The sequence below is a fragment of the Petaurus breviceps genome, unplaced genomic scaffold (genome assembly GCF_028583685.1).
Source record: "Petaurus breviceps papuanus isolate PSGF00001 unplaced genomic scaffold, PetGlider_PUasm1.0 523, whole genome shotgun sequence".
In the NCBI taxonomy this organism is placed as follows: Eukaryota; Metazoa; Chordata; class Mammalia; order Diprotodontia; family Petauridae; genus Petaurus; species Petaurus breviceps.
The window spans coordinates 145,032-157,998 of record NW_027186356.1 but is presented as its reverse complement, the minus strand read 5'-3'; the positions used below and the strand labels follow the sequence as shown (position 1 = coordinate 157,998).

At 44.1% G+C, this 12,967-nt stretch overlaps 2 protein-coding genes across 3 annotated transcripts in view; one reads left to right on the top strand and one right to left on the bottom strand.

Moving 5' to 3' along the window:
- Positions 1 to 7,044, bottom strand: part of THOP1 (thimet oligopeptidase 1) — a 46,839-nt gene extending 39,795 nt beyond the window's left edge. The window contains 4 exon segments of the mRNA XM_069101972.1: positions 1,108 to 1,256; positions 2,782 to 2,985; positions 6,870 to 6,995; positions 6,998 to 7,044. Coding sequence (XP_068958073.1) covers positions 1,108 to 1,256; positions 2,782 to 2,985; positions 6,870 to 6,995; positions 6,998 to 7,028 — 510 coding nt within the window. The 5' untranslated portion in view covers positions 7,029 to 7,044.
- SGTA (small glutamine rich tetratricopeptide repeat co-chaperone alpha) overlaps positions 1 to 12,967 on the top strand; it is a 110,154-nt gene that overhangs the window by 37,667 nt on the left and 59,520 nt on the right. The window lies entirely within an intron of this gene.

Here is a 12,967-nt window from a genome sequence, read left to right as displayed (position 1 = left end):
TGGTTAGGCTGGCAACCAGGTGCCTCACTACTCCTAAGCAGGGAATCACTAACAACTCTGCCTCTTCCTGGAGGATCTCCTCCTATCTGATATTTTCTGGGGTTCTACTATATCATTCTGGGGAGGACCAGGAGCTTGTTCCTCTCAGAGCACCCAGATCCTTCTCCTTTACTTAACCTCAATTGCCCTTCCTTCCCCCCTCAAAACAATTTTTTTTTAAAGAGAGAGAAGGGTAATGAAGCATTTTTTTAATGTGCAGAAAAGAACAGAAAGCAAAAGGAAACACAGTTACAGGCAAGCAGGACAGCTTTTAAAGTTATGTGTTAAATTTATTATATACTTAAAAAGTATAGCTGGCTATACATAACAGACTCAGTTTCATGTACAATCCTCTTCTCCCATACTTCCAGATATATGGAAATGCCTATTTCATTTGGTGTTTAAGTTCAGAATAACTGGGTTTGTTTGGTTTTTTTGCCCTTTTTTGGAGGGTGAAGGGCAGGGTATTTGGGGTTAAGTGATTTGCCCAAGATCACATGGCTAGTAAGTGTTAAGTGTCTGAGGCTGGATTTGAACTCAGGTCCTCCTGATTTCAGGGCTGCTGCTCTATTCACTGTGCCACCTAGCTGCCCCAATTGGGTTTTTTTTTTAAGCTGAAGGGAAATGTTATTGCAGTAAATCTGTGTGCCAGTCATACCCTTTCTGGATGGGCCAAGGAGCAGTTCTCTTTCCTGGGTGAATGGCTGAAAAGAAATCAAGAACTAGGGATGAAATGGACTAGTATTGCACCAAAAATGAGTGACTGAGAGAAACCTGGAAAGTGTTCCGGGAAGTGATCCACAGTGAAGGAAGCAGAACCGGAGCTAACAAGCTATTAGTAACCCTAAGAAAGCAGTTACGTTCTGAGTGCCTGGAAGCACGTCTTTCCTGAGGATGGATACAAAGTGTGCTCTAGGCTGTCCCATACAGCTTTGCTTCTGGATTGCTCTTTGTTTCCAGAAGGGTTAGATGGTTTCAGGAGGGGAGGAATTGAAGCAGAAATAAGCAGTTTAAAACTTAATGCCACAGTAAAACTACAAGAAGAGCCCCTCCCGCTCTGGTGCTCACCTGCAGCCAGACAATCCTCTGGTACACATCCTGCCTCATGCTCATCTCCACATCAAACTCGGAGAGCTTCTTGTCAGCCTCGGTACTGGCTGTTCGGATGTCTTTGGAGGGGGAGACATGCTGTGGGAAATCCAGAATGTTTCTCTGAACTGAAAAAAGGTCAAGCAGGGGAAAGTAGGTCAGGTTGGGCAAGTGGTCAAGCAATAAACAGCGATTTTAAAGCCTCCTCAGTGAGTCACAGAATAATTATGAGAGCCTCACCTGATCCTCCCAACAGCCCTGAAGCAGACAGGACTGGTCTCATTTTACAAATGAGAAAAACAGACAGTCCTGTAGCAGCTGGGCAGGAGAGCTGGGGCTAACCCCCCGGCTTCCTGACTCAGAGCCCAGGGGTCTTTCCACTGCACTGCCATCCTCCCCGGGACCTACCCAAAGTGGCAGCACCAGAGCCAAGTCAGGTGGTCACTTAGCAAGTAGGTCAGGGAGGGGACTTTTTTTCAAGGTATAGGTTGGCCTATGTTTCCTCTGAGGTCTCTTCCAACTCTGAAATTCTGTGAAAAGCCCCAATATCAACAAAAATTCAGACTCTTTGCTTGGGAATACTGAGACAGAAATAAAAAGAAAGCATATTTCTCCTCGTAAGAAGAAAAACATCCTGGCAGATTGAGCTATCCCAGAAGGAGTAGCCTGCTCAGGAACAGGTCAGGAAGGTTCTAATTCAACTCTAATAAGCATCTATTATGCACCCTGACTTCAAAGAGTGTACATTCAACTGGGGGTGGAGGGTGGGGGTGTGAGCAGGAAAACACTATGTAACCAGAAGAAAATGCAAAATATCAGGGGAGGAGACCTGTGATTTCATTGGCACAAGAGACCCCAGTGAAGCAGTACCTGCTATTCCAGCAGATCTGCTCTGGGACCTCAAGCCTCCTCAGGCCCAGTCACTCTTGGCTTTACAGGTGAGGAAAATAAGCCTCAGAGGGGGAAATGACTTCACAAAACCCTCAAATTGGAAGAGACCTCAAGAATCATCTAGTGAAACCAATACTAGGGGCAGCCAGGTGGTGTAGTGATTAGAGCACTAGTCCTGCAGTCAGGAGGACCTGAGTTCAAATCTGACCTCAGATACTTGACACACTTACTAGCTATGTGACCTTGGGCCAGTCACTTAACTGCAATTGCCTTGCCTTCCCCCCCTCCAAAAATTTTTTAAAAATAAAATTCTTCACCTTGGATCTAAGGGTTATCATTAGTCCCTAAAATAAGAATATTTATAAAAAGAATAAGAGAAGAGCCAGTCTCTGGGAAAGGGGAAGTCAACTATATCTAGAAATGAGGGTATTAAAAACAAAGGATATCAGCAATACTTTTTAATGGGACAGACAAATAGCACACCCTTCCACACCCTAATTACCCAATTTATATTATTAAGTTAATTGGGTGAGGGGTGGTGACAAAGAAAAGGTGAATGGAAGGTGACAAAGAAAACAGAAGATGGCCAGATTTGGCAAAAGAAACAGAGAACAACTCCCTGACATCTTGAAATAGGGGAGAGGTGAATAAGGACTCAAATTTCCGGGCTGTAAACTGAGTTGGCTCTTGGGTGTAAGTCTGTGCTAGCCAGTTTACATTGGGTGGAGCCAATCACAAGCAGGGTCATGGCCTCGAATTTACCTGTGTATTCCACTTCCACATCAGCCAATGCCTTAAGAGTACTCTCATAGGACACTTCTTCAAACTCCTGTAAGCCCACTTGATCATACACACGCTTGGTTTTTTCAATGAGTTCATTGGTAAGATTTTCAATCTGCCCTGCTGTCAAATCCCACCGTAAGCAGTTTGTCACGGAACATGGAGACACATTATCCAGGACATCTCCTGCATAAAAAGGACAGAGGAAAACAAGCCATGTGGATCAGTGAAATGGATAGACAAGTACCTCATGCTTGCTGACACCCATCATGGCCACCCAGATATAACCTTGTAGGTGTCTTAGAAGACCCAAGGCTCACCTGTCCTTAGGCTGTAGGGAGGGAAGTGAGTTACAAACTGTTTCTCTGGAAGTGAAAGAAGCAAATTTTCTATTTCTTTGAGCATCATCTTCCCCTACAGTACACAAAATAGGGTCTAAGAGAACGACTTCAAATACTATCAAACATTTATAGGACATCGACTCAAGTTCAAAGAACTGTCTAGGCACTGAGAATACAAGGGAGTATAAGACCAAGCTAGTTGAAGAGATGGAAAAGAAAAAATGTAGCCAACTAGAAGTGTCCTCTTCCTTATATGATCTCATAACACTCTGTCTTCTTCATATACACTCAGATTCTAATTTTTATTTAAACTTGTTTATGTCTCCCTCTTACTGGGCTCCTATGAGACCACAATCCCCATGAGGGCAGAGACTCATTCATTTTTGTATCCTTCCTGGCACTGAGTATGGTGCTCAGCAGACACTAAATAAATGTTTAACTGAATCAAAGTCCTTTTCTCTCCAGCTAATCAGATGCCAAGTCCTGACACTTATATTTCCACAACACTGTTTGCTTCTCTCATTGCCCCCTTGTCTTAAAAAATATTGGGGAAGAGGAAGGGGATATGTTTTGTTCTGACACAGACAATCCCAAACAAACTCCCAGGAGCAATGGTGACTGATGGTATTCATCTCTTTCCACTTTGCAGTTTAATGATAACAAAACGATATGTGTTTTCCTTCTGTGGGAGGGTAGCAATACTGTGTTTGCCTTAAATTTTGTAGCCATTTGGTGCTGTTTTTATTTACGTTGTTATAGCCGTATGCACATAGTTGGTTCTGCTTTTTTTACCTCACCTCATGAGTCTTCCCAAGATTCTCATAGCTGTCATCCTAGTTTAGGTCCTCATTTCCTGGACTCTTGTCATTGCTTTTTAACTGATTTCTCTCTGTCTCTAAATCTCTCCCCATAGACCTTTTTTTCCTTTTGACCAAGTACTCTCATCAATCCATTTCTTTCATCAGGTCCCTACTATATTCAAAACCCTCCAGTATTGAAGCTGCATATAGAATAAAGTTAGGGTAGCTAGGTGGCATAGTGTTTAGAGTGCTGAGCCTGGAATCAGCAAGATTCATCTTCCTCAGTTCAAATCCAACCTCAGACACTTACTAGCTGTGTGACCTTGGCCAAGTCACTTAACACTGTTTGCCTCAGTTACTCATCTGTAAAATGAGAGGCAGAGGAAATGGTAAAACATTCCAGTACCTCTGCCAAAAAAAGTTCAAATGGGGTCATGGAGAGCTGGACCCAACTGAAAAACGACTTAACAATAAAATAAAGTATACATTGTTTCTCTGGACATTGCAGGCCCTTAAAAATATGGCTCCAACCTAAGCCAAACTGGACTTCTCCACTCCCTGTTCTCCTCCCACCTTCTCTTATATGCCTAATATTGCTCACACTTTCCCATCCTTTTCTGGAACAGGTCCCCTATTCTTTCAGCTCAGGCACCAACTCTTCCCTGACCTTTCCAACCAAAAGTAATCTCTCCCTCCTCAATTTCCTATAATGTTCAGGACTTCTCCTTTCTATTTCACCACCACTCTGCCCTATATCATTGTTATTTATGTATATATTTTATCTGTTCTACTGGAGTGTAAACAAGGACTTCTCATCTTTTATTCGTTGTACCCAGCCTCTGGTCCCTGAGTCCAAGTTCAGCACTCAAGCATAGAAGGAGGCTATCTAGCAGAATGAGAAGCCCCAACTTTTGCACTCAAACACTGGGGCAGGATAGAAGAGCTCACATGAGAGCCTAGGCAACCAAGCAACTAGCTCATGAGTCCAAGTCTAGTATCTAGAGTAGGAAGTGTGGATCTAGTGAAATAAGCAGCCCTAGGCTTTACTGGGGTGGCCAGATAGCACCTACATTTGAAAGAGGGAAATCTGGTTGGAGAAAAAGCTCCAGTTTCCCCTGAGAGGACCCAGGTGCCTAGGGTCTCTCAAATACAGAATAGAGAATGTGCAACCTCAGCTTTTCCTGAAAGGACCTAGCATCTGAAATAGAAGGAGAGAGCAGCTAGTGGGAAGAGAAACTCTAGGCTCTTTGCCTAGACGTTACAGTATGAGACGGAAGTCTGGTGGCACATTTAATATCTTCCTATGCTGAGGTGAGGATAAGGTTTCTGTTTCCAGAGTACAAACCTACGCCTAATACTCAGGATAAGAAGGCATAGTACCTTCTGAGAGGACCCAACACAAGACAAATGGGGTGCAGAACCTCAGGCTCCCTGAGAAGACCAAGTGGTCCAAAGTTCTGAACCTGTAGCCAGAAGACTTGAGTTCAAATACAGATTCTAACACTTCTTTCTCAACTACTCCCTGCCCTCCAGACTTCTGGCACCTTCCCTTAGAGATTACTTTTCATTTACATCAGATAAATAATAAGATAGGTAGATAGATATAATCTTATACATACAGTTATTTGCATATTGTCTACCTATTAGAAAGAAGGTGAGCTCCTGGAAGGAGAGGATTGTATTTTTGCCTTTCTAAAGTGCTTAGCACAGTGTCTGGCACTTTCTGAGTGTTTACTATATTTGTTGACTGACTGACCAACTTGCACAACTTAACCTGTCCCCTCATCTATAAAATTAAAGGATTGTTCTGGATGACCTATAAAGTCTCTTCCCATTCTAAATCCAAGATCTTTGGAGAAGTAGCAGGGGTAAAAATGAGAAGATCTGGTAGAATCACAACACCCCAACTTTGGAACTGGAAATTATCTCAAGACCATCCAGGCATATCCATAACATAGTTTTAAGACTTGAAGGGATTTCAAGAGGCTATTTGGGCATACACCTTTCTACAGATAAGGAAAGTTAGGCCTAGAGAGGTTAAGTAGCAAGCAAGATCACAAAGGTGGTGAATGAAAGTTTGAATCTAGGACCTCTTGACTCCAAATCCAAAGTTCTTGGCATTAGACCACATTGCCTCTCCTCCCACTTTATAGATGAGGAAATGGGACCAGAGAAGTCCCACAGGTAGTAAGTGGCAGAATCCAGACCTTCTGTGTATAAGCCTAAAGCTCTGGTCTACTACACCTCTCTGGAGTTAAACAACCCAGGCTCTCCAGTTTTCAGTCCCTGCACCCAGGATTACAAGGAGGTCCTGCCTGGCTGCTGGTCCCTGGAACAGAAGGGATTTGGGATTGAAAGCAGCCCCAGTACTACAAGATTCTGGTTCATGGTTCCCAGTCCCTGCACCCAGGACTAGCACCCTGGCTAATGGCCCCTGGGGTAAAAGGGAGGGATCTGGGGGACTAAGCAGCCCCAGTATCACATGACTCAGGCTCCATGGCTCCCAACTACAAAGGTGCCCTAGCTAATGATTCCTGGGGTAGAAGGGAGGGTTGGTAGTGGTGGGAAATGCAAGAAGCTCCAGTATTAAAGGACCCCTGCTCCCAGTCACTGTACCACACCCAGGACTACAAGGGGACCCTGGCTGGAGGTCCTTGAAGTAGAAGGGGGTCGTCTGGGTGGCTATATTCCAGGGCCGGGACTCCCTGCACCCAGGACTACAAGGGAGCTCTGGCTGGGGTCTCTGGGGTGGGGGTGGGGGGCTGGTCTGAGAAGCTGTATTCCAGGACCCGGCTCCCAGCGCCGGCCCCGAGGCCGCCCTCATCCTGTCCCGCACGAGGGGATGCGTGGCGCGAGCCGCGCGGAAAGCAGCCCTGGGCCGAGAGGGGAGCGTGAGGCCGGTCCGTGGCCCGGAGCGCAAGGGTGGTACCTGTGGGGGGCGCCATGGTGGCGACGGGGCTCGGGCTGCAGCGGAACTGGACGTGCAGGTGGCTCTTCCGTTGACCGCTGCTGCTGCGAGGGATCCTCCTCAGCGGACTAGAGAAATAGACCTGCCGCCCGGAGAATTTTGGGAGAGCGGCGGAACCATAGAGGCAAGGGGACCGAGGAAGGAGGAGCCAACCTCCAACTTCCGCCTGGAGCCATCTAGGGTCGTGGAGGACTGAAGCCTCGCTTCAAACCACTTAGCAGAAGTTTCCTAGAAGCTGCCTAGGTGTGCCAAGCACGCGCTCGTTACCATGGAAACCTCACTGCGCGTCATCCTTCCGGGCTCCTGGACTGGACCAGGGCTGCTGCCCTCAGTTCTTAAGGAGATCCCGGGACTTGAGAGGAGGAATAGACCTTTCATTTCACACATGAGGCGAGTGAAGCCCAGGTAGGGCAAATCACTCCTAGGCTCATTGATAATGCCCTACCTGTCCATACTCAAGAATCACCTCCCTCTAGAAAGCCTTCCCCAATTCCCTTCTCTCCACACATCCTCCCCCACCCCAGTGAAATTGATCTGTCCTCCAATGTCCTTACATCTTATGAGAAAAACAGAGATACATAGGGAATAAAGGACCAACTTTGGCACGAGAAAGGCCTGGGTTCAAGTCTCGCCTCAGACACATACTAGTGGATGTGTGATCTGATACATTCACCTTCTCAGTGCCCCCCCCCCCAAGCACTTTGACAGTTCAGACAGTTACTCTAACTGTGTGACCCTGGGCAAGTTATTTAACCCTGTTTGCCTCAATTTCCTCATATGCAAAAAGGAGTTGGAGAAGGAAATGGCAAACCATTCCACTCTCTCTGCCAAGAAAAGGCCAAATGGGATCACAATAGGACAGGCTTGAACAACAACACTGATCTCCAACTCCCTGTTGGAATCTAGAACTGGAAGTGCCCTGAACATCTTATACTAAACATGTCCAAAATTTAACTCATTATCTTTTCTCCCCTTTCCTTGCCTCCCAAACCCTCCTCTGTTCTACACTTCCTGATTACTATAGAGAGTACCGCCCTTCTTCCAGTCACATAGATTTACAACCTAAGCATCCACCTTGACCCCTCAGTTTCTCTTACAGCCCCTCCCCCTCATCCAATCTATTGCCAAGTCTTGTCTGTTTCTACCTTCCTAACATCTATAAGATCCCTTCTCTCCTCTGACCCCACTCTGGTGCAGGTCCTTATCACCTCACAGGTGACCTATTACCATAGCTAGCTAGTTGGTCTCCCTGCCTCATCTTTTCCCACTCCAGTCCACCCTCCACTCAGATGCCAAAGTCATCTTTCTAAAGCCCAAGTATAACCATGCTCCCCTCTAGTCAATTAACCCTGGTGGCTCCCTGTCACTTCCAGAATCAAATGTAAAATCCTCTATTAATGCTTTTACAATAGGCTTCATTGTCTGCCCCCTTCTTATCTTTCTGTTCTTCTTGTACCTTATTCCTTTCCACATACTCTGAGGTTTAGTGACACTGGCCTTGGTTCTGTTCTTCATTCACAACATTCCATCATTGTTTTCCATGCATTTTCGCTGAATTTTTCTATGCCTGGAATTCTCTCCCTCCTCACATGGGCTTCTTGGATTCCCTGGCTTACTTCAAGTCTCAGTGAAAATTGCACCTTCTGTATGAAATCTTTCCCAATCATGTTCAATCTCATCTAATGACTTCCCTCTGTTGATTATCTCCAATTTACCTTGCACTGATCTCATTTATACATAGTCATTTGTATGTTGTTTTTCCATTAGACCTGTGAGTTCCTTGAGAGCAGGAAATAATTTTTCTTTTCTTTGTGTCCTCAGCACACAGTGGCTGGCACAGAGTAGGTGTTTAATAAATAAATGCCAGTTGACTTGACTTGACCCGCATTAGAGAAGGGAGTTCCTTGCAAAGATGAAATTACAAGTTCAGAACACAAAAAAAATGTCAAAAGAAGCTCTTTTTACACAGCAGCATGTGCTTTGCATTATGATTAAGAAGAAGAAAGGCAGGTAGCAAAGGGCAGGAAAAGTCTCTTTGCCCACAGTCAATCAATCTGTCAATAAACTTTTTTTTTTTGCTTTTTGGAAGGCAATTGGGGTTAAGTGACTTGCCCAAAGTCACACAGCCAGTAATTGTGCTAAGTGTCTGAGGTCGGACCTGAACTCAGGTCCTCCTGACTCCAGGGCCAGGACTCTACTCACTGTGCCCCCTAGCTGCCCCAATAAACATTTATTAAGCACCTGCTATCTGCCAGTCACTGTGCTAAGGACTGGGAATACAAAAAGAGGTAAAAGACAGTCCCTACCCTCAAAGCGCTCACAGTCAAACGGAGATAACATGCAAACAAATGTATACAACACAAGTTACATTCCGGATAAATAGGAAATAATTAACAAAGGGAAGGTAGTGTCATTAAGAGCAATTAGGGAAGTCTTCCTGTAGAAGGTAGGATTTTAGCTGGGACTTAACGCAAGCCAGAGAGGTCAATAATCACTGCGAAGGAGGGAAAGGTATAAGGGACAACCAGAGAGAATGTCCCAAGAGATGGAGGCTCTTCTTCAGGTGCTTCCTGGAGGGGTGGCCAACTCAGTGCAATTTCTGCTTAAGTCACCAGATGGCACATTGAGTTCAAGCTGCTCCAATTCCTTTTCTTTATGCAAGCACCTACTGGAATTCCTCCAAGTCTTCCTTAGACAGCTGGTATACACATTCACAGATTAGACTTTTCTAGTTCCACAGCTCCTAGTTACCCCTCCCTGGAGAAATTTGTTGCTTTGTTTCTGGTGTTTTTTGGCTTTTTTTTAGAGGCAGTTGGGGTTAAATGACTTGTCCAGGGTCACACAGCTAGTAAGTGTCTGAGACCAGATTTGAATTCAGGAAGAAGAGTCTTCTTGACTCCAGGCCTAGAACTCTATCCATTGTGTCACCTAGCTATCCCTTCAGTTGAAATTTAGCTTAAAGTATTAAGATTCCCAACAGTAATTCATAATTTCTCAAGTTTACTTAGCCCTAATCCCACTTGAGATTCTAATCTATTTTCTTTCTTTGTGGAACCCAGAAGGACTTGTCACTCATATAGATTAAAGAACATTTTACTGTATGAAATACAAAGTGAAAAATGAAGTAGAAATCCTGAGTAACCAATGGCCAGTTCTTCTTGAGGTCTAAAATCTAAACTTTCTCCACCCAATTTTTTGTATATATAGCAAGGTATATCTAGATGCTTTTTGTAATCCCAGCTTTCAAAATCTCAATGTACAAAGAAACATTTGTCTATTTTGTTCTTCATCCACATAGCTCGTCACACAGTTACATAGGTTCTGGATGACCAAGGGAAGCCTCTCTACCGTATTGTTATGGAATTTTCAAATTTCCTTTTTATTCCCTCTGTACTTTTTGTGTAATATTAACCTCACCTGACCAAAATCTGCCCCATGGAATGTAAAAATCTACTTAGAGCCTTAAACATTCCTTAAATAAGAAGCCAGAAGAAAAATTTCAACTGCCCCTAACTCCTTAGTGTAAATCCTTCTCCTCAATCAGCCTATTTTGTGAATCCTCTAAGGTTTAATATGTAATCTAATTTACTTTACAAACTGATGAAGTTTGCTTCCTTAGGGGACTTATGAGACTATGACTCTTTTAAACTAAGTTTATTCAGCTTTTATTTTTTGTTTGTTTTTGTTTAGTTGTTTGTTTTACTTTTTTTTTTGGTGGGCAATTGGGGTTAAGTGACTTGCCCAAAGTCACAAGGCTAGTAAGTGTGTCAAGTGTTTGAGGCCGGAATTGGACTTAGGTCCTCCTAACTCCAGGACTGGTGCTCTATTCACTGGGCCACTTAGCAGCCCCTATTCAACTTGTATGATGTTGAAAGAAGTATGAGATTATGTATTTTTCTTTTCTCTAACTTTTTTCTTTTTTTTCCCTCTAACTTTTGTGGCCTAAGAGGAATGTACCAGGTTGCAATATGTAAATGTATTCTTTCTCTGTTACTCTGATATAATTTTGCCTATAAAAAACTTTGTTGTCACTTGTCTTTTTTTCAATGAGGAACAATGACATCATGCGGTGATATCTTGACTTGGATTATAAGTATGGCAGAGTTGCACAAAGTCTTCAGCCTCACTCTCTTTCCTAGTCTTCCAGCCCAATGGCAAGACCAAAGTCAAGATAAATAGCGATTCAGTGGACAATGGTGGCATCTTTGATTTCTAACCAAGCTCTAAGCACTCCACAGCTCCTGCTTCAGCCACATTCATGGCCATTGGAACAACTATTCTCATCTGCCCATTCTTTTTTTTTTTCTTTTTGGAGGGAAATTGGGGTTAAGTAACTTGCCCAAGGTTACACAGCTAGTCTTTTTGTGTGGGTGTTAAGTGTCTGAGGCCGGAACCGAACTCGGGTCCTCCTGACTCCAGGGCTGGCGCTTTACTTACTGCGCCACCTAGCCGCCCCCCATCTGCCCATTCTACCACAGGAAGTCTTCACATACTTAGGGCAGACATCCTCCTAACTAACCAATAGGTTTGAAGCCCATTGGTTACCCTCGATCTGGTTTAGCCCATATGCCAAGATGGTTTACTGGGGTGTGGCCACTGGCATGCTACAACTTCTTGGAAGTGAGAGTTAGGTGAATTAGGTAGGCACCACAGGTGGATAAGCAGCCCTGAAAAGAGCTGGTAAGCCCTCCTACCAGAGCTACTAGTCCTCTCTGAAAACTCCAGAGACCTCAAAACCTTGTTAGAATCCTAATGTTTGTTCAGGTTTTCTATGAAGACTGACCCTATGCTTGAAAATAATAAGGAAATCTAGGTTTTTACCCCTATAATTTCTGCATTGTGATAAGTATATATCTGGCAGCAGTTACCCAACACATGAACTCAGAGGGGATATTTCTCCCATAATCAAATCTTCAACAAGATGGGGACCAGAGATTTCTGAGGTGAAGAGCAATCTTCTCTCAGAGGCTGCCAATTCCTCCTCCCCAAAGAATCTCTATTCAGATCACTACTGTCTATCACATCAACATCTTCTCTGATTCTTCTGCCAATGTCCAATGTTGCTGCTAGTTAGAGAAGAGAGAGCTGGAGGGAGCTCACCTGAGTCCAGGTTCTAATTCAAAAGTCCCAAGCCCTAGAGTGCGACATTTAGTGTGACCACCCTAGATGGCGCAGTTCAGTTATTCCCTAAGGCTACATAGCCTCACACTGCCCATGCCTATGGCCAATTCAAGATGGGCACAAAGAAAGGAAATGGAAAACCAGAGTAAAGGGTGTTGAGGGAGAGAGGTGCCTTTACATATATATCTTTGCTCAGCTTCCATCAAGCTCTACCTCATATCATTTAATTCAATTAAACAAATATTTATTAGGCATCTGCTATGTGCAAGGCACTGCTGGATTCTGGTGGGTGTTGTTGTTCAGTCATGTCTGACTCTTCATGACCCCATGAACCATAACACGACAAGCCCTTCTATCTTCCACTATGTCTATATGAATTCATGTTCAAGGTTTCCACGGTAGAAAGGCTAAAACAAACAGCTACTATTCTCAAGTAGCTTGTATACTACTTTGTACTTGTCATAACCCCCCAATAGACTGAAAGCTCACGGAGGACAGAGACTTTTCCCCCCATCTTTGTATCCCGAGGATTTAGCATAATACCTTTCATATACACCTTGATTAATGGTTCTTCCCCTCATAACAAAAGCATTTAATTAATTAGCATGTAATAACATCAACAGTAGGCCATTGGGACTAACCAAAAATTTCACTAGGTAGAGGAAATTAGGTGAGGAACCTCCCTCTATTAATGTAGAATGACAATTATCCCTCAGTTTATATAGTCTTATGATGTTGCTCTGGCCTCTTAAGTGTTAAGTGACTTGCCCAGGGTTACACAGTCAGGGGAGGACATGAACACAGATCCTCATGATCTTGAAGCTAGTTTTCTGTGCACTACACCATGCTTCCTTCTCAACAAGAAGCTATTCTACAGGCAAACATCGAGTTCATTCTCTTAATTAATGTAGCACGGATGATCAGAGGAAACCCCTGAT